General features: G+C 31.9%; 1 protein-coding gene across 1 annotated transcript in view; it reads left to right on the forward strand.

Annotated features, from left to right (window-relative positions):
- Positions 1-464: 464 nt before the first annotated feature.
- LOC143048422 (xaa-Pro aminopeptidase ApepP-like) overlaps positions 465-27,273 on the forward strand; it is a 37,658-nt gene continuing 10,849 nt past the window's right edge. The window contains exons 1-13 of the mRNA XM_076222106.1: positions 465-633; positions 4,678-4,769; positions 5,866-5,961; positions 7,139-7,211; positions 7,667-7,771; positions 8,802-8,903; positions 9,312-9,458; positions 15,499-15,594; positions 16,703-16,784; positions 17,401-17,524; positions 18,705-18,824; positions 20,548-20,634; positions 21,429-21,479. Coding sequence (XP_076078221.1) covers positions 597-633; positions 4,678-4,769; positions 5,866-5,961; positions 7,139-7,211; positions 7,667-7,771; positions 8,802-8,903; positions 9,312-9,458; positions 15,499-15,594; positions 16,703-16,784; positions 17,401-17,524; positions 18,705-18,824; positions 20,548-20,634; positions 21,429-21,479 — 1,212 coding nt within the window. The 5' untranslated portion in view covers positions 465-596. The remainder of the gene's footprint in view (positions 634-4,677; positions 4,770-5,865; positions 5,962-7,138; positions 7,212-7,666; positions 7,772-8,801; positions 8,904-9,311; positions 9,459-15,498; positions 15,595-16,702; positions 16,785-17,400; positions 17,525-18,704; positions 18,825-20,547; positions 20,635-21,428; positions 21,480-27,273) is intronic.

The following is a 27,273-nucleotide window of genomic DNA, read 5'->3' on the forward strand; positions in this document are numbered from 1 at the left end:
TGACCGATTGAAAAAAAATTGACAATTATTCGAAATTTACACGAAAAAAATGATAAATTCGAGCACAGAAGACTTAGTTTATGATGTTTGTATGCATTGGTTTAAAAATTGGAAGAACATTATTTTTCACCGCTCACTCGTTTCTTATGACTGTAAGGTTATTAATTCTAGAGAACATATTATTTTGACAAAATTGTAATGAAAAGCACATGTGACATTAATTCACAGTGAAACCTACCAAACCGATTTTATTTTGTTAAACATGGAATTTTTACCATTCAGAATGTACATATTGAATTTCAAGAGTGCCCACATTTAGGCGGATGGTAAGAAATGGTGAGCAGACGGTATCCTAGTTCGTTCATCCTGTTCGTTTGGACGAACAAATTATCAATACTGACAGTATCAAGTTTTCACCCTTATAGTTTTCAAAGCTTTCCATACATTTGAAAAGAACACTTTGTGCATTTGAAAAGATTATGAAAAGGTCATTAGAATTTATAGAGTAAAGAACTACGAAAGTTCACACTGTAAACTAGAGTCACTGGACGGTAAAATACTTTAAATCACGACGTGTATATATCATACGGATAAATATGACCCAGTTTGTCAGCTGGTTAATGATATTATTTTGTAAGTAGTAACTTTATGTACTGTTCAACTATGTAACATTATGCATTGAAATATTTTCAATTTAAAACATGATACATGTAAATGTTAAAATGCATTATCATACGGTAAATGCACAAGTGTGTAAATGTAATGGACTGATCGCCAATAGAAAATACGGAATGTTTTTACACAATGTTCATCACAGTCTAACCCGTGGACAATACAAAAAAAATACAGTTGAGGACTACTTTTGTCAATTATTGTGCTATGATTAATAAGTTTTTTAGACGTTACTCGTCAGAAAGGTGGTAAAAATAGACTTTTTGAGGGGGACACATATCAATAATTAAATTATACACTGATATAGATTATCCAATGCATCAAATTTGCAATTCTGATTTACATAAGCGAATAAAAATAAAAATGCAGAATGGTGCAATCAAATAACAGACATGCCAAATTTAAAGAAAAAAAATCAGCATTCAAAGTGCACAGAAGTTGAAGATTGAACAATTCGAGCCATGCAAAAAAAAGTCGTGTAATTTAAGTTGTCATGAGGGATAACTTGAAACTGTACAGTTCTTTGGCTTTGTTTGTTATTTACATGTATGTAAACAAACCAAAATGATATGGTAACTAGTGTACGGAAGTATATCAAACGGCCTTGTACAAACTGATAATGTGACATGTATATATCTATCATATTACTACTAACACTAGTAAATGTTGATAACATATTCATGGGCGATGTTTACGTGTACACGTGTACAGTAGATGTCATGTACACATGGTACTAGAACTATCATGATAAAAAAAATATAAATAATATTCAGATGACTCTGTAAAACAGCTATGATTTTTAAGATGGGATACAACAATGTTATAAGGGGGAAAATGTTCTGAACTAACGAAAGAAGGAACAGTTCTTTTACAGTTTATTAACTTTGAGTATATTTGTTTTAGATAAGCGTCATGCTGCATAACATTTGTTGAAATTATTTGATTTTTGATTATCCCCTTTTTTAAACTAACGATGACGGAAAATGCATGCAATGGAAATTCAATCATAAACCAAATAAATTAAAAAACCCTTGTTGATTTGAACCTGAAATCGTCAAATGCCACTGGTGGTAAGCGGATGGTCAGTAACGACCATCCGGAGATGGGAGACAACTCTAGGGGTAAGTTTTTCTTTTTCGATTTTCGTGCACTAAAAGGTTCATTTGAGTCAAACCGATTGTCTCGTACATATTATTCGGCAGTCCGGTCATATTAAAACCAAATTTGATGCATTAAAACATTCCAACTTTCGTAAAATAGTTATTTAAAAATTCAAGCATGATGGTCGTAACTTTAAATGTGTGATGGTCGTAACTTCTAGTATAGTATTTTGGATGATGGTCGTAACCGACACAAGATGGTCGTAACTTTGAAAGATGACCATAACTCGAGTATTTAGACAAACTTTTATTAATGCATTTTAGTTGTAAAGGTAATAGACTCAGATGTAATATATGATTTGCTACAAACAATATTATTTGTTACTCTGGTAATGATATGCAGAAATTTAAAAGCTAGAGAATTATTAAACATACATATTTCTGATGGATTTCAAACGCTCATCATTTAGGAGCAACAGTGAAAACTAATCAACTCGCATTAAGCCAAAAAGTATGTTAGGTTGAGAATTGATATATTTTTTACTGTACGTTAAGGCATGAAATTTATTAAATGCACGTGTATTCCCTTATATTTGTTTTTAGTGTTTTTTTATTTACGACTTTTTTTTTATCTGCAATCAAGTCGGCAGATGAAATTATTAAACGTACAATTCTTCAAATCATCTATTACAGTTCTTATAAGTATTTGAGTCTTTGAATCTTTGTTTACTCCTTGGCTTTAAATTGTTATTGTCTTATAAACTATTGGCCTTCAAATATTCGTCTTTTGGTCGTTCATGAGGAAATAGAATCAACAAATGCACTTCTGAGTCAGGGTTGAGTTCAATATCGTAGCTGTTACGTAGTGCTAAGTAGATTCTGACTATTGGACATGTAGCTATAAGACTAGTTGTTACATATATATTGATAGCGGATACGTAGCTGCTACGATTATGAACTTTACCCGGGATTTTATTACGTGTTGTCGTTATTCTTTATTGATTAAATAACAATTATATATTGCTGTATATCATTGATATTAGTTCTAAGTATTGGTACGGAATGAAAACTGAATTCATGGTGTCGCAATGAACAATGTGTTTACATCGAAAGTAGGAATATTGTTGATATATATTTTACACTGCTACATGCACTGAAATTAATACTAGTTTGTAACCAGGTTTAAGCTTGTAGCCATGATAATGTAACAAGGACTTAGGTCAAACTAAATGTACTGCGGCAACTATTACATACATATCCTGGTATGCAGGTTGAAAATCATGTGTAAGTAATATGTTTACATTGTATGAATGGCTACAAGCTACTCATGGACTTCGTCATTGAACATTACTGTGCACCTGATTATCAGCTTGATTTCACCAAACAACAATATGACATCTAAGCATCCAGGCTAAAAATAAAGCGTATGTTGTTTACCTCAAGTAAGGACCTGCGAATTCCCGGGTATGCTCTAGTCTCGATAACGACCTTCATAACCTATCAATATTTTAGGCTTATTTTGACTCCTTATAAATGCTCTTTCGACTTAATGTATCATGCATTCTTAAACTGAAGATTTAAAAAAAATCAACCAGTAAGTACATCCTCAAAAAGTTTATGTTTTCAATAGATGCGAATTCCAATGAAAAAAAAATCAGGATACTGTTATTTCATGTGATGTCCGATTTGTTAAAAATGCCTTTTCTTAAAGTCATGTGTTTTGTAATTAAACACATATTTGATACATTTCGTGTTTTTTTAATTTCTAACTAAGAATTATCATAACCAGAGCTGTGTTTCTTGTTTTAAAAAGAAATCTCCACTTTTGAGAAATTTACATTGTTAATGAATTTAACTGCTTACATTAATTCAACTATCTGCCTCTTTGTTAGTTTTATACATTATATTTTCAGAATATATGACTGTTAGTGTTCATTTCATTTTGTATTGTTGCGTTAGATTTATTCCAATTTTCTTCTTTACAGGTATCCCTCTCTCCATTTAGTTTTTTTTTTTTTTTTTTATTATTTTGTGAAAATAACTTCACAAATATATAATATGATGCATGCTATATTAATATAACAAAAGACACGTTTAGAACTCTTGGCTGGTTCGGTCCAAGACATTTGAAAAATTTGGAATTTTAAATCGAACTTTAATCGAAATTCCCCTAAAACTAATATTTGAAAACTTTTAAAATTTTTGAATTGATAAGTGTTACACGCATTGAAATTGCTTTAGTTTACATTGTATGTAAAAAATGAAAAAAATTCTTCAGAAAAAACATCATATAAAATACTAGTATGCATATAATAAAAGACATGCTTAAAACTCTTGACCTGCCTTATTCGGTCTTATTTTAAACAGAGTTACGACCATCACAAATTTACGTTACGACCATCCTTTAAGTTAATATTTTTGTTTTTTTTAGTTACAACCATCATGCTTGAATTTTTGAATGACCATTTTACGAAAAATGGAATGTTTTGATGCATCAAATTTGGTTTTAATATCATCGGACTGCCGAATAGTATGTAAGAGACAGGCGGTTTGGTTCAAATGAACATTTTAGTGCACAAAATCGGAAAAGAAAAACTTATCCCTAGAGTTGTCTCCCATCTCCGGATGGTCGTAACTTTTTAGTTACGACCATCCGCTTACCACCAGTGTATGCGGCCCATACGAGTTATGGTAGATTGTTGTACAGATGTTTTTAGTATATTTTTTAATTTTTATTTTGACTATGATGTCTTTGTGAACCATTTGCACATAACTCCTTATCGCAGCTCTATTAATGTTTGTTAATAAAAATGCATTCTATTATGAACCAGTTATACGTCTGATAATCAAGCTTTAAAGATTGTTAAACGTCTATGCTTTGTGTTTTGTTGTTTGTTGACCTCAGGTGTTGTTACGAATGGACACGAGATTAGCCAACAGCGTTTTGACTCGATCCCAGTAGAAAGTTATAGCATAAAAAGAGAGAATTGTGCCACTGTAAGTCAACAAATTATTCAGATTGTAATATTTTGTTATCTATGCGCATGTTGTTATAAGGATATTACGGTATTGTAATTAGTACTGATTTCTTATGTAAAATGAATCTAATTTCATCATCATCTGTCTGCATCTACTTTTAAAAAATAATAAAATTAATATTTCGGGGAATTTTATAGTTGACTTTGTGATATGGGCTTTGCTTATTGTTGAAGGCCATACGATGACCTTTATCTTTTAGTTTCTGTGTCATTTGGTCTCTCGTGGAGTGTTGTCTCATTAGCAATCATACAACGTCTTCTTTTTTATATTTGAATAAGTTTAAGTTTCAAAAGACGAAATTACCCCATGATTTGAAGAATGAACACGAAGCCGTGTATTAAGTAAATATACAAAAGAAGATTTGGTATGATAGCCAACTAGACAACTCTCCACACGAGACCAAATGACACAGATATTACAACGTTAGGTCACCGTACGGTCTTCAACAATGAACAAAGTCCATACTGCATAGTCAGTTTTAAAAGGTCCCGAAATGAAAATGTAAAACAATTCAAACGAGAAAACTAACGGCCTAATGCATGTACAAAAAATGAACGGAAATCAAATATGTTACACATCAACAAACGACAACCACTAAATATCCAGACTTGGGACAGCCAACATGTATACAGAATTTTCCGAGGTTACACATGTTAGCGGGATTCCCAACCCTACCCCTAACCTGGGACAGTGGTTAAGTTTACTAAGGAATTTATATTTAGTGATATATATTGTTCATAAATCCGTACTTTAAAAGCGATGATTCGTCAGTTGTATAAGACATTAACACAAATAGAACCGAACGCTCAACATAATTGTAAAATGCATAAACGAATAGATGGTATCCCTTTCTGCAATATTGTATGAATAACTTATGTGGATATGCTCTATAATACCCCTAAATATATATCAAGTGTATACCATCGATTGTGTTCACTTTTTTTTTTTGCTACTGTGCATACATGTAATATTCATGTGTCAATTAATTTATATCATGACAAATACAAAATAATGTATATGTTCCAATATATCAACTGCTTTTATATTCTTCCAGAATAGTGTTACATCCAGTCGTTTGTCTGAAGTGAGAAAATCATTTTACAAAAACAATATAGATGCTTACATAATAACAGCTGACGATGTTCACATGGTTAGTTTGAAAATGATAGAATTTAATGCTATACTTAAAATACAAATTCAATATTTATATATATGTAAGAAATGTAACCTTAAAAATATAGTAAAAAAGTAGGCACGAAATAAACGCAGTGTCAGCTTCCTATATGACGTCTGGATCAATGAGAAAGGGTCAAATTAGTGAATTTTCAATAATGCAATACCCTTTCTGAATGGTCCATAGCACCAGACACATATGATACAATACACGTCTATGATATCACAGAATATTTACATAAAAGTTATTGAAAATACTGGTCGTTGTCGTGATATATGGACTGCTCACAGGACAGTGGTATTGACTTCTAAAAGTCATTTTCGCTGTCTCAGCCATACCACTGTCCTACGGGAAGTCAATGTATCATTATTATGACGCGTTCTTCAATAAATGTTATGTTTATTTCATTAAGGAACCATGTTTTAAAAATTATCACAAATAAAATTGGTGAAAGCCAACTTGATTTAAGAAGCATTTACTGGGGAAAAAAATGAATATACGGAAACGTAAAAAAAGTCATCTTATAAAAAAAAGCACCCATTTCTTAAGAAATGAAAAAAATAAGCATGGACAATGTCAGAATGTTCTAAATATTTGAAGGAATAAAACAAAACATCTCTCATTTGATTCTAAATAGTGTAAATTTTAGCATGGATGCAATTTGTGAACCCTCATAACAGAATCGTGGATTTTTTGGGGTCGGTTCAAATCCATTTTACTATTATTCAATATGGACTCAAAATCAAATTGGTAAAACTATATAGTAAATCTACAAAATAAAAACAGGAATGAAACTTTGTTTTCGTCATACATAAACATCGACGAAAAAACCCTGTCAAAATAGGTGCAATTTCTGTACCCTCACGTTATAAATATTTGCAACTAACAACCGTAAAGAGTTAAGTATATAAATACACTTCGATATTTTGTTATGCAAGTGTCCTGAATCACTGATATGATAACACAGACGCCCTTTACGAAATTGAGAAAGGACGAAAAGAGAAAGGAAATCATTTGGAAATTTCGCAACAATTAAAATAACAAATAACCGTTTTCTCTGTCATTTTTACAGAAATATTACTAAATAATGTATGTACTTTGATGACCGCTGATTTTATGCAAGTATTTGAAGAAAACAAATACATTATTTCAGCACCCTGGCTTGTCTAACATTGCCAAATGTGATAAACGTCTACAAGCAGTATCGGGATTTTCAGCAAACTTTGGTAATGTATTTAACTTTCAAACCATATTTAAAATAGAAATACCATAAAGGAGAAGTTTTAGTTAGTCAATAGAAAAGTATAGAGTTATACAACTTTGAGCGTGATAACACGTAGGAATTTATTACATTATTAGAAACCACCTGTACTAAGACCATACAATTTAGATCCCTCTGTAGTACATTTCATATAGCTTGAACCTGCATTAAAATACCACCTGTCTGATAAGACCATCATTTTGTTCTATCTGAAGTGTTCTTGTAATACAGGTTTCACTGTATATCAAAAAGAAGAAAAAAAATTAAGTCAGTGTAAATTTGAAATTTTAGAAACTTCCTTTGAAAAAGCCGATTTACAAGAGAGAACAATCTAAAGTACCAAATGTTTAGCATTCTTGAAATAAGCAGATTCTTGGGAAGAATGTACGTTACAAAAAGATTTGACCACTTTTATTTTAGGAATAGCCGTTGTAACAAGGACTAGTGCTTCTTTGTGGACAGACGGTAGACATTTCAGACAAGCCGAGAAAGAGACCGATTGTGGATGGGAAATTTATAGAAAAGGTATGTCAAACAGATTTCAGTCCCTTTAGACATTTTAGTGATGAATCAAGTCAGTGCACTGGGTAAAAAATATATATTGTATGTGACTAATAAAACTCTGGTCTTTACCAGATAGAAAGTGATCTATTATAAGATAAAACAAAAATAAACCTAATAAGTAATTAATTTATACTATAGTAATTGAATTTCTCTGCTTACATTATCATTTGATGAGAATTCTACAAAGATCCTTGGAAAGTCTTCCGATGTGCAATACGAGTCGACACTGTCATCAAAATATGTTTGTTAGATTTTTCGAAGATACTCTATTGTCATTCTTACATCGTTATACCTCAAGACACAACGAACGTATATTACGACTGACCAACATGTAATCGTTGATACTGCTGTTTGAGAATAACTTTATTGGTGTGGTAAAAATTGAATGAACCTTCATCTTACAAATCATAACTTTTGATATAAAAGCGTCTTCAGTATCTTTTTCCTCATAACTTCTTGAAGAAAAAACATAAGATGATGTTTGTGTCAATGACACATGATTCTGTGATTTATCAGGTACGCGCATGCTCAAAAGTAAAGGAAACGTTTACTTATTTGTTTTATTACATGTTAGTTTCATTATTATACTATAACTGAAGCTTTGAGGGTTGACTGTCGTTTCCTCAATGTTATAAAACTAATTAGACTAACGAGACACCATACCACAATACAAAACAAAAGTACAGTCCCTTTTTTGACAATTTTGCTAAAGCTGAATCACCTATTATAAGTAAACACGGTCCATTGCCATTATACACGAAGGTGAATTCTGTCCAAAAACCGGAAATCGTTGCCAATGCATGACGCCTATTATGATAACAATGTCTTACAATTAAACATAAAATCTTGCAGTTTTAATCCGCATTTCTATCCGATGTGTTAATATTTTCATGAAAATGCATGACATATGCTTTACTGGACATTACCAAAAAACAGTAAAGTTAATCACAAAAAGGTGATTACAATTAAATAAGACTATAATTGTATAAAGGTGGACCAGAAGCTGTTACGGTCACAGATTGGATTATACAGAAGTTACAGACTAAAGTGGGAGAGAAAAATGTTGGATCGGCTCCAAGTTATATGAATGCGGGTAAATATATATATAAAAATTATAATTCAAATGTTTCGACCATGAGTTAGTTTAATTAATGTAGGAAAATAGTTGTTTGGAAATCTCAGTTGTACAATTTATAGCTACTTGTTAACGATATTTAAGGAATATTGTCGTAAAATATAAATTTTGATAGTTGTTACTAGAAGTTCATTCATATGTGAAGACTGGAGTCACATATATAAGATCATATAATGCTGGTACAAGTATCAGTGTTTAAATTGCGATCGCAAGCAGTACAACAATAGCACATGTAATGAAAACATTAATATATTAAAAGTTCTAATGATGATTTACATCTCAGTTTCACACATTTTCCATACTAAACAAAATATGATTATAAAATATACGATTAAAATTAACAAAATGTCAATGCATGTATTGTAGTTTGGTGGAGAAACTTCGATACAGTTTTATCCCAAACTAAGATAAGACTATTGTCCATCGATAATGATTTAGTCGACGAAATCTGGACAGATTCAAGATCAGTACGTCCCTCTAAAGATCTCAATTCTCTTGATATCAAATATGCTGGTATGTATGCTGTTATTTTAATAGTTAATATAACCCAGATCAGTCCGTCCCTCTAAACATCTCAATTCTCTTCATATCAAATATGCTGGTTTTTATGCCAAGATCATTTCGTCCCTCTAAAGATCTCAATTATCTGGATATAAAATATGCTGGTATGTATGCCAAGATCAGTCCGTCCCTCTAAAGATCTCAATTTTCTGGATATAAAATATGCTGGTATGTATGCCAAGATCAGTTCGTCCCTTTAAAGATCTCAATTCTCGGGATATAAAATACGCTGGTATAAAAAAGAAGATGTGGTATGATTGCCAATGAGACAACTATCCACAAAAGACCAAAATGACACAAACATTAACATTTGTAGGTCACCGTATGTATGCCAAGATCAGTTCGTCCCTCTAAAGATCTCAATTCTCTGGATATAAAATATGCTGGTATGCATGCCAAGATCAGTCCGTCCCTTTAATGATCTCAATTCTCTGGACATCAAATATGCTGGTATGTATGCTGATATTTAAAATAATATAACCCAGATCAGTTCGTCCCACTAAAGATCTCAATTCTCTTGATATCAAATATGCTAGTATTTGGGGCCTTTTATAGCTTGTTGTTCGGTGTGAGCCAAGGCTCCGTGTTGAAGGCCGTACTTTAACCTATAATGGTTTACTTTTTAAATTGTTATTTGGATGGAGAGTTGTCTCATTGGCACTCACACCACATCTTCCTATATCTATTTACTGCAGGGTTTGTTACTCGTGCTGTGTGGATGCAGTAGAATGTGTCCCCGTGCTTGTAGTGTATGCCCTTATATATTTCAGTTATTGGTTGTTTGCCTGTGAGAGAGCTTTCACATGTTTATATCTTTATTGTTTACGATGTTGGGATGTATTGATACTCATCCACGCCTGCTATTTTTTATTATTGCCCCCCTGCTATGGTTTTTATATAGATTTCTTACAACCACTGTTTTTGCCCTGTGTTTGTTATATATGTCAGTTTTGTTATATTTAAGTCCATACGTCGGGCCTTTTATTACAGTTTTTGTAAGAGTTCTTTACTGCACTCCTAATTACTCCCTATTCCGTAACTGTGATCCTCATTCAATGTTACAACCTCCGGTCGTTTGTATTGATCCTATACCCCTATTAAATAATCATGATTTTACGGAATGGAAAAAATATTATCAACAACACAACTTCTAGGTTATCTACGTGCATAAATAAACGTATTGGTAATGGCACTACAGCCAGATTATTTAACAAAAATGCACGTGGATATCCACAAATTTTCCCGTGCAATGCCAAAAAATGACTTACCTGTTTTAGATTAACTTCTCAAAATACTATAAGGTCAACAGTGAACGGGAGAACCTTTTCGCTCTCCTTTTCCTGTGATATTACCTGAAAAACTCAAAACCTAATATATGTGGTAACTTGAACCCAACCTAAGTGTGGTATTCAATATGTGGGACAGACGGGACGAGAGTATTTCAGAAGAAATCAAGAACATCTGTACCGCTTTCGTTGACCCAAAAAATTCAAAAGTTTAGTATATCAGCATTTAGATAAGCATAATCATAATCTGAAATATATAAAATTCCAACCGCTCGAAACCGTTTGAAACAACCAGGAGAATCGCACAAGCAATTTGAAAAATCACGCGAAGTTCGCGAATTGTTTTGGATAAAAAAACTTCAAACAGCTTATCCTCTCGGTCTAAATGATAAAATATTAGGGCAGGGGAACATATCTAAAACTCATATCGATGTCATTAATATTGTTGATAAACGACTTCGAAATAATAGGTCTCATGGTAAACGCAAGAACCGCAATCAACGTATTAAACATCGTATAAATTATACACTTGCTGATCTGTTATCTATAATAAAGAATAATGGCAGACATCAAGTATTATGCAAACTGGGTCAGATACCTATAAGTAAATTATATGCTATTTTTCTGGAGTGTGATAAAATTTCTTTTTTTAGACCATTTTATGAATACACCCGTATTATTACAGCCTTTTGTCATCACAGGCTTTTTCCTATTATTGATAAACCTGAAAATCATAAACGACATTTTCTCAAATTAAAATATATAAATAGAGGTATTGATTTTATTAATTTGTCTAGCATATTCAATGACTCTTCTGTCTATAGCTTAATACCTCCATATTTTGATAATATAGAACAACCCATTATTTCGTATTCTTATAAAAAACCGAGCAGAAATTTGATTTTCAATTATACGTCAATTACAACAGACGTCAATATAGAAAATAATGTTCCTTCCACTTGAGATTGCGAAACATCTAGTTTTAAATATGTTCCCTATGGTCATGTTATTACAGGAGACCTCAACATAGTCGATGACCGTGAAGTCATAACTTTTCTAAAGAAAGGACCGAAATACCGTCCTCCATCTACAATAGATTGGAAACAGTGTCGTCAGGTCATTAAAGACTATTGTAAAAATTGGTGCAAACGTGAAAAATCCGATAAAAAATCTTTAGACAGTTATTTGAATAAAATTATGAATACTGTTGATATTCGAATATCTCATTTAGAAAACAATTCTGAAATTAATAATAGGAACCATGATATACCCATTTCTAGAATAAAAAACAAACTCAAGGTACTCGCAGAGCGGTTTGTGTTCGTACCGGCAGACAAGGCAGCAAATAATGTAGTGGTGGTGTGACGCATATACTACACGCAAGTTCTTCAAAACGAAATTATCAATTCCTCTACATTCAGGTCAGTGCGCAACACAGAGAGTCAAATCGTTAACAAGCATACCACTGCCACTGCCCAGCTTAAAGCATCTTCCGAACACTTGAAAGTCCCTACCATGTACTGGTTACCGAAATTACACAAAAAATCATTTAAATTCCGTTTCATCTCCGCTTCGAGTAAGTGTTCTACTACTAATCTATCAGTGCTTCTAACCACATCCCTTACTACTATCAAAGAACTGGTTATTAACTTTTGTAATAAAGCTTATGAAAATAATGGTATTAATTATTTTTGGAGTGTTAAAAATTCTTTAGAGGTTTTAGATAAAATACATGCTTTCAATGGTCCTTACAATTCTGTTGACAGTTATGATTTTTCTACTCTGTACACTACACTTCCACACAATCTTATAAAGAAAAAGTTTTTGTATTTGATAAAATGGTCTTTCGAAAAATTTCATTGTAATTTTATTTGCTGTAACTCGTTTAAGGCCTTTTTCTGTAACGAAAAAGGAAAGTTTGCTAGATACACTTACTGGAAATGTGAGGATATGATTGAAGCTTTAAACTTTCTGCTTGATAACATTTATGTACGTTTCGGCGATAAAGTGTATCGTCAGGTAGTAGGTATTCCTATGGGCACCAACTGTGCCCCTTTAATAGCAGATTTATTTCTATATTGCTATGAATCTCAGTTTATGACCAAACTCAGTAAAGACCCATCATTGTTACATTTGGTTGATACATTCAAAATTACCTACCGTTATCTGGATGATATTTTTTCGTTGAATAATCCAGAGTTCTCTAAATACACTTCAGAAATTTACCCAAACGAACTTACTTTGACTAAATCTAACATAAACAGCAGCAGTTGTCCTTTTCTAGATTTAGACATTTCAATTTCAAACGGGAAACTTCACACTAAAATTTACGACAAAAGAGACGATTTTTCATTTCCTATTGTTAATTTTCCTTTTTTAGACGGCAATGTGCCTTTCGCTCCATCATACGGTGTTTATATATCGCAACTCGTTCGGTTTGCCCGTGTGTGTTCTGATGTCATAGATTTTAACGAACGTAATCAATGCATCACTGGTAAATTGTTGTGTCAGGGATTTCGATACCACAAACTACTTAAAACTTTTACTAAATTCTTTCATAGATACAAAGATTTGATTAGTAAATTTGGCTATACCTGTAGAAAGCTTATTAAAAATGGTATTTCACATCCTAAATTTTATGGTAATATTGTACTTAAAGCGAGGAAAGCTCTATGTGATCCTTGTAAACTCATCGAACCTTTAAACAAACTTATCAGTAAGGGTTATCGTACCAATATTGTAATTAGATCTCTGAATATAGTTCACATTGGCACTAATATTGATTTTGTCATTAGCAAATTAAAACATAACTAAATTTCATTATCTTTTGAGGCGAGATGTAAAGGGACACAGACACGTTAACTTTTATTTCTATAGAAGTCGCTATTCACTATACTACTACCTGTCGATACATTTATTTTTGGCATTGCACAAGTCATGTCTTCTTTGACTATTAATGACGTTAAAATACTAAATCCCTGTGATGTGTTTTAGTCGATTTTAGTCTCTGATGCATGATTTTTTACTATTAATTGGTTTTGGCTTTTAACTAGCTGTCAGTAACTGCGAGTACTCTCAAATCGTATTTTCTTGTTAATTCGACCTGTTGATACTGTTTATAATGCTTTTTTGTTATTTTTTATTTATATGGATCTTGTCTGTACACCAGCTTTGATTATTTGTAATATCTTCAATTTTTTCACTAATTCTTACAACATTTGTAAATACTTCAAGATTATAAAAAACCGGTTTTTTTCTAAAGTGAACATTGATTGGTTAAATATTTCTCAGTGTGTTTGAATTTGTTTTTTAGCTTTTTGGTCATGAATGTTTGTCTCTAATATTTAATTAACTGTGCATTTGTATTCAGATATCGCAGATCAAATTTATTCGTTCATTGTGTAATCATACGTTTTTTGATTGAGTTAAGTCTGCCAATTGATATTTTATCGTATGTTTTTCTATGTTGTGATGTTATGCTATTGTTTCAGAAAAGGGGAGAAGGTTTGGATCCATTAAAACGTTTAATCCCGCTGCAAATGTTTGCACCTGTCCTAAGTCAGGAATCTGATGTACAGTAGTTGTCGTTTGTTTATGTAATATATACGTGTTTCTCGTTTCTCGTTTTGTTTAAATAGATTAGACCGTTGGTTTTCCCGTTTGAATGGTTTTACACTAGTTATTTTGGGGCCCTTTATAGCTTGTTGTTCGGTGTGAGCCAAGGCTCCGTGTTGAAGGCCGTACTTTAACCTATAATGGTTTACTTTTTAAATTGTTATTTGGATGGGGAGTTGTCTCATTGGCACTCACACCACATCTTCCTATATCTATGGTATGCATGTTGTTATTTTTATAGTTAATATAACCCAGATCAGCCCGTCCCTCTATATATCTCAATTCTCTTCATATAAAATATGCTGGTATGTATGCCAATATCATTTCGTCCGTCTAAAGATCTCAATTCTTTTGATATCAAATATGCTGGTATGTATGCTGTTTTATTAATATTTAATATAACCCAGATCAGTTCGTCCCTCTAAAGATCTCAATTCTCTTGATATCAAATATGCTGGTATGTATGCTGTTATTTTAATTGCTAACATAACCCAGACCAGTCCCAAGGGTGTCATTCGGTTTATCGAGAGAAATGATCGTGAAAGAATAAACCGAATGACACCCGTGAGTCCGTCCCTCTAAAGATCTCAATTATCTGGATATCAAATCTGCTGGTAGGTATTTTATAAATCTGTTAATTGTTAAAACAACACTTTATAAATTTCATGGTCCAAAGCGCTTACCTGGATTTACCTTCACAAGAAACGCCCAATGGCGATATTTAAAAGGCAAGGGCTTTAATGTCTATTGAAGAATTGTAATGGACAAACAGATTTCTTGCACGAGATTAAAGTCGTAAGGTCGTGCAATACGTAGCTTAAATTTTAGGAGAGCAGCAACAGTTAATCGTTTACTTCTGTTTGACAGGATAGACATTCGAAGATTGAGCTTTTCAAGATGGTTGCAATGGTTGCAATTGACTTATAAAAAAACAACTGCAAAATGGATTAATCCATGTTTAATCCGCATATAAAACTGCAGTATAACATTTTCGTGGTATTACGATTCTATTAACTGTGTCTTTTTTTATACTAATGAGGTGATATGGCGAATAAAACAATAATATAACTTGCATTTGGTGTAATATTTAGGTCGTACATGGCAGGAGAAAGTTGAGGATGTTCGCAAGGAAATGACAAAAAAGAATGTAGACGTTCTAGTAGTAACTGGCGTTGATGAAATTGCATGCAAGTATTTACAGTAATGTGTTCAAATATCAATTTTACAGTTCTATTAAAAAAATGATAGACAGTACTTCTATCGTTACTTTTATCTAAATGTCTGTATCAATTTAGGAATAGGACATTTGTTTGCTTTTGATTTTGATGTGTTTTAGCGTTTGATTTTGCCATTTTGTAAGAGGCTTTTTGTTTAAAATTTTCTTTTGAGTTCATTTTTTTTTATCTTTTGTACACCTTCCCCGTTTCCATTCCAAATTCTAGCTGATAAACTATATGACATACACTATATTGCATTCAAATTTTATTCTTTCATCTAATTTTTTGAACTGACAAAAACTATGGTTCTTGAAAATAAATTAAAAAAAACCCCAAGAAAACAGCAACACAAACATCAGACAAGTCATATCGTTTCATTTGATGCAGTTGTGCTTCTTTGATTATTTATTTGATAAATAACGGGTTTTCAAAACGTGTTCTGATCGACTATAACTATTTATAATATTCATGTTTTCTCCGGTTCCATTATTCTAAACTCGATTGAATCGTAATGACTAAATACGTAAATATCATAGAAATATAATGTTATTATGCGAACACTTATATTATGTTTTAACTTGAATTTGTGTAACCCCTATCTAAGAGGTAGCGTAGGAGAGGTCCTGATCCCGAAATCCCGAGCTTAAAAACACGAAATCCCGAAATCCCGGGCTTAAAAACACGAAATCCCGAGGTCCCGAAATTCGAAAAAAGAATTCCCGGATCCCGAAAGGGTCAATCCCGAAATCCCGAGCTTAAAAACACCCGAGCCCGGAGTCCCGATAAAGGTCCTATCCCCACTCATCTAAAGTATATAATATTTCTATAGTCGATTATATTATTATTGTTGAAAAGATTCTTATATAACCTCTTTCAATTGAATACATTTTGAATACGATTTTCTTATTTTTGGTCCTAAAATACTTGAAGTCTGAAATGCTTTTCAGAATGATAGGCAATCAAATAAAAAATAAAACAAATTGTATAGAATACGAAAAAAAGAAAATGTTTTAATTACATCAATGATTTACCCAATAAAAAACTAACAAACGATTGATGAATTACCTTTCTTTTTCAGGGCTATTCAATGTACGAGGAAAGGACTTTGCGAATAAACCATACTTTTATTCCTTTGCTTCTATAGATAAAAACTCTGTCAGGTGAATTTTACTGTATATTGGGTTTTAAGTTTTGGTAAGAATTCGTTTGAAGCTTATCGATTATAGTCATGTAGAATTGATTCATGAAGGCCAATTTTACAGTATATTTTGCAAGTATACTTTGAAGTACTAGTTTATGGACACGATAATCGTTTATTGGAAATTATTATGAGCAACTTAAATGTTAAAAACAAAAACTATGTCCAAATTAATCTAGGTCAATACAAAAAATGCATGAAACTGAATAAATTTGGTCAAGACATAAGCACTCTTTTTTTCTTTAGGTTCTAAATTTCTTGAAGTCTTATTTCAGTATGTGAGAAAATGAGCATTATCGTATAATTAATTAAAAACGCAATTAGAATAGAAACTATATAAGTATATCCATAAAGTCATACCATTTCCATAAAGACAAACACATATTCAGGTTTTCATTCAATTTGAAACAAGTTTATACTGAGAACAGAATCGTATGAAATTCAGTTACTCAAACACGTACATCTATCTTATGCAATGACTTTACTTCAGAGACTGTTGCATTTATAAATTATCACAATAATACCATTGGTACTACTTTTGATTTTGTTCTTATACATTGTATCTATGTGTTTTACAGCTTATACATCATTGACTGCAAATCTAAGCTAAATAAAGTCCCGACAGATCCAGAATCAAAACAAAAATTGAAAGATCATTTGAAGACAGGTGCAGATGGCAAATGTACAGGGGAATGTGTACAGGTATTTAAAAAGTAATTAAAAATGGAGGGGTGGATCCAGGATTTGGAAAAGGGGGGGGCTAAGTTTTTGAATTTGCCGAGTGGAGTGTGGCAAGAAATTTTTGGGACCTTTTTTTGGCTACAAAAACATGAAATAAGTGTAATATGCACTTTTAAAAAGATTCCTGGCTTGGTGCACGTATATTTTGTAGTTCCTGAAAGGTGTAAGGGTTGGACATTTTCGATGCTGTACTCTCCCTATTAATTATCTATCATAAAATGATAGAACGGATTTCAAGCTATTTACTGATTTTGATGTGGGACTTTTCAGTAAAAAAAGACATTGAAAATTCTCGCTGGTTTGCTGTAAGTTAAGTAATCATAACCTCACAGATTTCTTGTTGTAAACAAGATACAAGTCGGGCTATTCGATAAAATTTACAATACGACGGACATGAGCTAAAAAAGACGAACAAGCAATATTTATCCAACAGCAGGTTGTAGTCTGGTCTTGAAAAAGTATTCAATATATCAGTTCGGCGAAACAGGCATTCCGGTCAGACATGCAAACCCCGGCCAAAAGAAAAAAATACGCCCGTTTTTATCTATCATGTTCATTTAATTCTGTTGGATATTCGTTTCTGATAGCAAAAAAAATCCGGATACGGTCAGAATTTTATCTCTCAAATATCTCAGACTGCCTCTTCAAATCAAATGGTTCGTACCTTTGAATTTAAATCTATCTAGAGCTTATACTGACTAGGGATCATTATTCAGCTGTTATTTTAAAATAGGATAATAAAATTAGTATTGAGTTTATGCCATATTTGTTGTTTTTATTACGTTTTAGGACGATGTAACCTTTAGGACTATCCCTAAGACACCTAATTGTATATCCTAACTTTAGGACCAAATTTAGGACATATCTTATTTTAGAAGACTTTCGTTAACCCGACTTAGGACTAAGACGTGTCCTTATACCATCCTAAGACATGTCTTAGTCCTAGGACAGCTTCGTTGACACGGTTTTGTGACACAGGTTTTTAGTCGTGCAAGTTGTTTGATTTTCGTAACAGTTGTAAGAAAGAGAAACGAGAGATATCTTCAAAGTTTTAGGAATGAAAGTTGTTAGTTGTTCTAAACAAGAGAGAAAGAACTTTATTCTGTTTGGTTATCTAGTCGTTTTGTTATCATAATTATAGGTAATGGAATATGATCACAACCAGTTTGTCCTCAACATCGCTTCATTAGCTGAGAAGTCAACAGGAAGAGTCTGGATGTCCTATGATTGTAATTATAAACTGTACTCTGCAATTCCAAAAGTAAGTCCTTGAGAAAAATGTGGTTATTTGTTGAATAATTGATGGTTATATAATGTCAAGTGGCAAAATCCTCTGAAAGAATAAAAATATTTTGTTTGCAGACAGGATAAAAGTTGATTTATCAATTATGTTATGTAAGAAAGTACATTGCAATAGGCGATCAGCGATTAACAATTGTTTGTTAACACATAAGTTTGTGATTTTAATTCACAGTCCAGCTAGATCTGTCTTTACTTTTTGCACTCAATACAAAGCAAAAAAAAACCCCCCCAAAAAAAAACAGTTATTAAACGCTGAAATTTTTTCCCGTATCAGTGTACTTTAAAAAATTGAAAAAGACATTTTCAACAAAGATTTACAATAACAAGGCATTCATTAGGGGTTATCTTCTTTTCATGGCGAAATGCTCGCTAAATTTTAGGAGAGTTTAAATGTATCACCAGCCCAGTAGTCAGCACTTCGGTGTTGACATGAATATCAATTATGTGGTCATTTTTATAAATTTCCTGAATATAAAACTTTGAATTTTCGAAATACTAAGGATTTTCTTATCCCAGGAATAGATTACCTTAGCCGTATTTGGCACAACTTTTTGGAATTTTGGATCCTCAATGCTCTTCAACTTCGTACTTGTTTGGCTTTATAAATATTTTGATATGAGCGTCACTGATGAGTCTTATGTAGACGAAACGCGCGTCTGGCGTACTAAATTATAATCCTGGTACCTTTGATAACTATATAAATGCCCGCCTAATCTTGTACTACTTATTTATAGGTTCGGAATGAAATACTCATTTTCCAGGAGTTATTTATAAATATCAATTTCTGTAATTCTACTTTATAAATTACATCATGAAATTGAAATTTGACATTTAATAAAATAAACAAATTTGCTGTAATCCACAATTTAGGTTTGAGGTATCGAATTGCAGTGATTTTGAAAAAAAAGCTAACCGTTTTGTTCTATTCTTGTTTATGTAAATGAATATTTGCGTACTTTTACATCCTCTTGAATTGTCAAACCGAAACAAAACTGCGTCAATGCTGTAGACATCCCAAGGTATGTTGTCTGAGAGTTTGGCATACATAGATAGAAGTGTGTTGGTTAACACTTACCTTCATGCAGAGATGAAATATATGGCAATCAATATATTTGTCTATACTTAATGATTAATCTATTTAGACATTTGCTAAGAAAGAAGTTATAAAAGTGGGCTTACAAAAAAAATATACTAAACTGTCTGACATCTTTTCATAATCCACTATCAGCCACTGATCAACTCGACTCTGTGTCAATTTCATTATTCTTACACTGTAAATTTCTAGATTCGTTTTGTGTTACAACATGTAAAAGGTATAACAAAAATGCAAGAGAATTCAATAAAGGTAAGTCGATAAACACTGACAGACCAAACGTTGTCAATCAACAGAACAACAGAATAACTGACATATTCCTGACCGAATGTATTTATATGTTAAACATCGTACTAATAAATGCAATTAATACCGACAGAGTGTTTGACCAGTTCAAGTGTATGAATTATATACTAATACGTTGTGGGTTAGATCCTCATAACGGAATACTGCTTTTTGATTTTTAATTATTCTGAGTATATCAAAGTATAACATTTTGTCTTAGCTGTTAAATGTAATGCATCATAACAATCATGAAGTTGTGTTATTTAGTTAGGCCTTGAAATTGTTCTGTCATGCATTATTTTAGGAAAAAGTGTATCAAGCGATTCCGCCAACATTGTATTTAAAAGCTAAAAAGAATTTCATTGAAAGGAATGGAATGAGAAATTCAAATGTAAGTGGACAATGGTTATACTGGTAAGAAATAAACAAAAGAAGAAAACCAATATAAGGGTCATAAATATATCAGGTTGTTTGGTATTCCCACACGCCAAAAAGTGTCGGTGTATTTTTGCATGCAATTAAATGCCAGTTTAAACAGTGAAACGCTAATACGATGTAGAAACCTCTTCTATCATTAGTATCCTTAAGTTCAAGTTCACTGAGATGTATCAGTTGCATGCAATCCATGTAATGTATGTAAATGAAAGTCGTGACATCATCAATATATCTAAAAGGGACAATACATATATTTGCATGATTTACTTTGTGTTTTAGACGGTTTGTATGAATTCTGCTTTAGATGAATACAGAAACAGGTAGGCCAGGAGGGTTACACAATTAATACCAATTATGATACTGAGTGTCTGTTGAAAAAACATGTCTACTAAAGTAAACAAATAGGATGACGATAAAAAGTCAGGCATTTTGTTTATATCATGTTAAGTGTATTTTCTTTTGGAATTAGGTCTGCGCAAAAGTAAGATTTTATATGACTCAAAAAAGTAAATTTGTATCTACGATTTCCTGAATGTAAACAAGCTCTGTTAAATGAGACGATGTAATTGATCTTACAAAGGATCATTGGGAATACCGGTGTAATTTGTTTTGGGGATAAAACTGCAAAATGTAAAGAATGTGATTTAGAGTGTTAGTCTTCACAAGTGATAGAATCTACCTCATCCCAATATCTATATAAGCCATCTTTAGTACAGATATTTTACAGAAAATATAACTTTCTTTTTTCAGCTTTTCGATTCGGTTGTAATAATTGAATTTTTTGCAAGACTTGAAAAAGAGGTAAAATTACGTAATATTAAATTAGAATTGTGATAGGCATTTGTGCAATCAGTTTACTGGTAATAAATGTGAAATAATACGTGATAGAAACGTTAATCTGCTAACTCACAAAGGACATATAAATGCACTTCCATTACTATTAAACAAATTCAATTAGGCAGACGAATACACACTTAAACGTTATATCTAATCATAGATGATTTCAGAAAAACAATGCAGCTATAAAGGACAAAAGAACTGGCGTATTGAATTTTTTGCCGTTCTTTGGACTAAAATAAGTCACACTGGTATAAACGAGATTTAAACAACAATTTTTATTATACTTTGTGATACACCAACAAAATAGTAACATTTATATAAAACTTTTTAATAAACATGCATCACCAATACTTCTTTTAATCATTCTCAGGTTTACAACGTTCTTGTAAAATCTATTGAACATTTCAATAAGATATACAAAAACTGTTCAGTCAATCATATCAAATTTTGCACAATTTACATCTTCTAACATGTGAACAATGTTCAACCAATATCGCAGTTCGATTTTAAAGTTCAAAATGTTTTAACATGATTATTTTTTTCACCAAATCTTTATATTAAGGAGGTATATACTTGAAATTAAAAAAAACCTCAAGAATTTCAAATTGATACTTTTAGTTGGAAGAGTATTAGGAAAAGAAACAAAATAAGCAAAAAAAAAAAAAAATATTGATAGGTCATGGAGCTCCTTTTCGAGATGTTTGATTTTTAAAAGATGGCGGGAAAAGGCTGACTCGGACTTTTACCTTATTTTTGCATTGGTATAATTTGGGTCTCAAATCAAAAGAAAAATCAAGAATCTTCTTAAATTTTGGAAAATGACCTTTTATTTAGTCTTATATAAGAAGATAAATGAGTGTTATGCGGAACATATTTTGCCTTGTAGCGTATGGTAAAAAAAAAAGGATTCCGAACATTTAACACAAATTCGAAAACCTCACCTAAGGACATCCTTATCAAATTCGTCGAGTTTTTAAACTACGTGTGTCAGTAGTCCCAGATTCGTCAATATTTTGTGAAAAATTTGGAATATTTCATTCTTTTTTTTCCCGGTACCTTTTTTCTTATTATTTTTTTTTTAGTTTTTTTCAAAATTATATAAGAAAAGGTAACTGTATACAATCAGTATATAAGAACCTGTTGTAGCATTAACATTATATAAGAAATAAGGGACACTATAGGACGTAAAATGAAAAGAAAATCACACTTAATACATAAAACACTCTTACAAATTAGAAATCAATTGTGCCCTCTGTTTTCAATTTTCAATTTTCATATTATAACTAATAAAGCTCGAAACAAAGGTCGTAAATTTGTTCGTATATAATTGATACAATGTTTGACATCAGGCCAGGAACAAAAACATAAAGGAAGCACTCTTAAACGCAACCGGTATAAGCTTAACACTTTCACTACTGAATTTATTTTTTTCGCGGGATTCTCTGGCCGAAATTTATTTGCACGAGCCGTTTGTCTGACCGGGATTAATTTGACATGTGCTTCAGCAAAAACGACCTCGTAGTTTTGGTCATTGAAAACTCGGGAACCGTAGCGAGTTGTGCGGTCAAATTTTGATAAAATGTAGATAAATATCATAGGTTGAGCGTCCGTAACTTCTTCATAGAGTGAGAAAGCAGTTTACCTTAAAAACGCGTGTCGAAAACGTAGATTGATTGAGTCGGAAGATAATTTTTATCATTGCCTACCGTATATCACTTTCACTTCCATTCGGCAACATTTCTTAAGCACACGTGTGTTTCAAAATTCTATTTATATGAGCTACTGAATTATTTTCTTTCAAAACCCGTTTCCGTTTTCGTTTTTCTTGGCAAAAATACTTGTAAATCGAGACTGTCGTTCGCGTAGATTTTGGCCGCCATTTGTTTACGGTTTCGAAAGAAGAAAGATAACTCGGGCTCGATAACGGACAATAACTCTTCCAGACGAGTTGTATAATACCCCAGCGTTGATATGCGATTACTGAACTAATTAAAAATAATTTTTAACTGCAATAATAATCGATGGAACTTCTTTACTTTATGACTTAACCCCAGTAATGTCTTAATTCTTCCACATGTGAATGAGATAAAGCTTTCCAATAAATAAAAGTAAATGAACACAAAAAGTGAATTTTTTTTTTAAAGTTCTAAATCCATGAAATTTCCGATAAATTTGATTTGGGTCATGGGGGTTGTATAATATAAAAAAATATTTAAGCATAAATAAATGTACTACAAATAAGCAAATATTCAGCTGTATCTCAAGATAAAGAGCCTAGTGAATTTCTTTTTTAATTGTTGAAATTAAAATCTGAACTATGTAGTCAAAATTTAGGATGTATAAGATAACATAAAATTGACAAGTACATCAACTGTTGTTTGTTAAAGCAGCACATATAAATACCAAAAGCTGACTTATTTTCATCATAGTTAAATTTATTAATCACATGCAGTAGAGGTAAAGAAGATAATATATGCAGACAACTATTGGGTACTGTTTTATTTAAACTCATGATATGTACACACAGATTCAAGTCGTTGAAAACTAGTGCCAAAAAGGGATTAAAATACATCATGTACATGTTTTACTGCAAAATTCAGTTTTAAAATTCATTGATGGAAAGCTACAACAGGGAGCTGATATAGTTTGTAATAACATATGGAAGCTATGAATTTTTTTAGTTTATAATGCTGCATACTCGTTGAATAGGAGGATTCATATCATAAATTTTGATTTTGAAATTGAGTGAGGACAATGAAAACTATTTTTTTTTATTTTCTGTTTATATTGTTCATGTTGTTGGGTTATTTAATGGAATGGTTTGTCAAAAAGTGAATAAAAATTACTTGAGTGAGGTTGTTATACTATAACCATTGTTACCAGTCTATTAATTAATCTATTACATACATCAGCAAGTGTTACTTACATATAAGCCTATGTATTAATGTGGTATGAATTTAAGATACCTGCTTATGTGTACTAGTCCCATAAACAGTGTAAATTTAAGAAGCTAACTTACAAGGTAACAGCTACAAGACCCTAATGTGGTCCTATTATCCCATTTCCAATTTGATCAGTTTGTTCTCTTACTCCTTACTACTACATGTATATGACTTGGCATATGAGAGAAGAAGCAATTTATATACCATTTGAAGTCCCTTTTTGAACACAAAGAAGATGTTTCCTAGTGTTAAAAATGGTTGCTTATATTGGCATTAGAAATTGTAATAAACTGTAGGCACTGCCGCACTGGTCATACATCTTTTGTGTTTGTGTGCAACATGAGGGGGGAGTTCTTCCTCATAATTTCCAAACAAAAAATTGAACCCCTATTAACTGTTTTCAGAAACATACAGGAACATTATTATTTTATAATAATAAATGATGCCATCTCAAGATTAATCAGAAGCAGCAGACAACACCTTATGTTATTTCACTTTTGGGAAAAAATCACTTCCCTTCAGCAAATTTTTTTTCTTTTTTTTTTCCTTTCCAATTCTGAAAAAAAAATATTTTCCCTTCCCTTCTAAAACAAATATATTTTTTTCACTTACTTCTTTGACAATGTTTTTTTTTGAATGAGAAAGAAAACAATTTGTTACATAAAAATAATCATCTTGGCATCTTTCAGGTTATTTTTAACTCTCTGTCAACATTGTTTTTCAAAACAACTTTTAAAATTTTTGTATGCTGAACAAGACTTATAAAAACCTCTGTCACAAGATGAGATACATCATGGAAAATAATTTACACTCGATTAAAATACGAATAAGATTGCAGAATATTGTCTCATCTTTCGAAACCACATTTATGTAAAATAATAAAGATATGAGATGTAACAACACGTGTTTTTATGAACCGTACTATTTATAGACTCATCTGTCAATTTTGTCAATATCCGGTTCTATTTTAAATGAAAAGTGACTTTCGTTTTGTCGACCTACATACTACGGACAGCCTTTCAATGAAAAGAAATAAAATCCGTAGCACTACAGACTCCTGAGAGTGTCTAAAACGATGATTAAAGACTCTGAATCAATAGGTAATGAAAGGTTGACTGTCAAACGGCAGCGAGAAATAATAATTTACAGTCGTGCACCTGATGACGACAATCAAAGTCGATTTCAAGTTGTTTTACGGATATCCTTCTCACAACTCCAAAATATACACGTACAATCACTACTTTTGTACAAGTTAAACGACTTTCATGACTGCAGGTTAAGTTTTCTAAATGTTCAACTCGAAATGAAACTCCTGACCACGATTGTTTATGGTTCCGCCATTTTGTTTTTCACGAGGTTTTTTTTTCTCAACAATCTTTGAAAAAAACATATTTTAACAGTGTTTTTACGCCCGATACTAAAATATCGAATGCATTTAGTGTTTATCATAACATCCATGGAGCAACGGGGCCAAGAAACATGTTTAAACGTTGTTTTTACTGTTTGCACTGTGACCGTCTAAAAATAGAAATCTATGTATCCTTAAAGATACATTCGGCATCTACACCGGTGTGCCAAAAGGATACATTCGGCATGCATGCGGGTGTGCCAAAAGGATACATTCGGCATGAAAGGGTTTTAACAGATAATAACAGACTGTTATACTATCTTGGTACAGCATTGATATAGCTTTCAATATGACTTCATCTTATTCAAATGTATATATACTTTGTGAACCACGCCAGAATTTTGCAAAAAGTCTTTCTTCAGGATCTAGAATAATATTGTTTCCAAATAAAATTCAGTTCTGATACTTTTTAAAACACTTTTTTGCATGCCAAAATTGTTGAATTTTTCATAAAGATGTTGTTTGAAAGCAATCTTACTAATCATTTACATTTTCTTCAGTATACCATGAAAAACATAACCAAGATCAAATACTTAGCTGTGCAATTTGACGCTAATTTCAATTTACCATTTTCAGATAATATCTTTGGTAGAAAAAACCTTTTATTCCAGAATCATAATTTATGATCGATCATACGTAACAATCGAATATTTCACATTTTAATTGTGTTGATATATGAAATATCTCAAGGAAATAAAAAATCGAATTTAGTGCTTTAATGCCTTGAAAGGCTAATTGCTTTTTATTTTCTAATTTAAAGGAACACAGTTCCCAAATAAACATTAGAGTGCACAGTACTTAGCTCATATTGTTCGTAATGCCACCTTTTTATGTTTTACTGGGTTGTCATCTATCACGGAATAAAACTATATTTTGTACATCTCGATGTTGCATTTTGAACATTTTCATGCAGTTAGTCACGAGGCATCTGTGTTGCTGCTGGATTTTCCCCCAATAAAAGTAAATTGTCTGCAAATAGAAGCGATTGAAATACAATACAATTAATTGTCACAACTGTTTATTGCTAGCTTCTCAAAAGCATGTCATTCTAAACAATAGAAGGAAAACAGAGGGATAAAGGATGTTCAACATGTTTTCCTCCATTGACATTTCAAAACGTTTTAGAATATACTTCAGATTTCACGCGGAGGCGCACTGCCGTATAATTTTTTTTATCATATTTATCGCTTTGTTGCTTATTCAAGATTTGTTAAGCTTGTACCACAATATTCTTTCCTCTACATTTTCAAATGATTTTCAATTGTCTTCAAATTTCTTTTTGATACTCTTATAAATCATCTTTCTAATGGGAGTGTGATATCCACATTCACTTTACACAAGGGTTTTATTGTCGGTCTAACATTTAATCAACATGTTTTTGGGTCCGTTTTCGGATTTACATAGT

This window comes from Mytilus galloprovincialis, chromosome 10 (assembly GCF_965363235.1).
Source record: "Mytilus galloprovincialis chromosome 10, xbMytGall1.hap1.1, whole genome shotgun sequence".
NCBI classification, from domain to species: domain Eukaryota; kingdom Metazoa; phylum Mollusca; class Bivalvia; order Mytilida; family Mytilidae; genus Mytilus; species Mytilus galloprovincialis.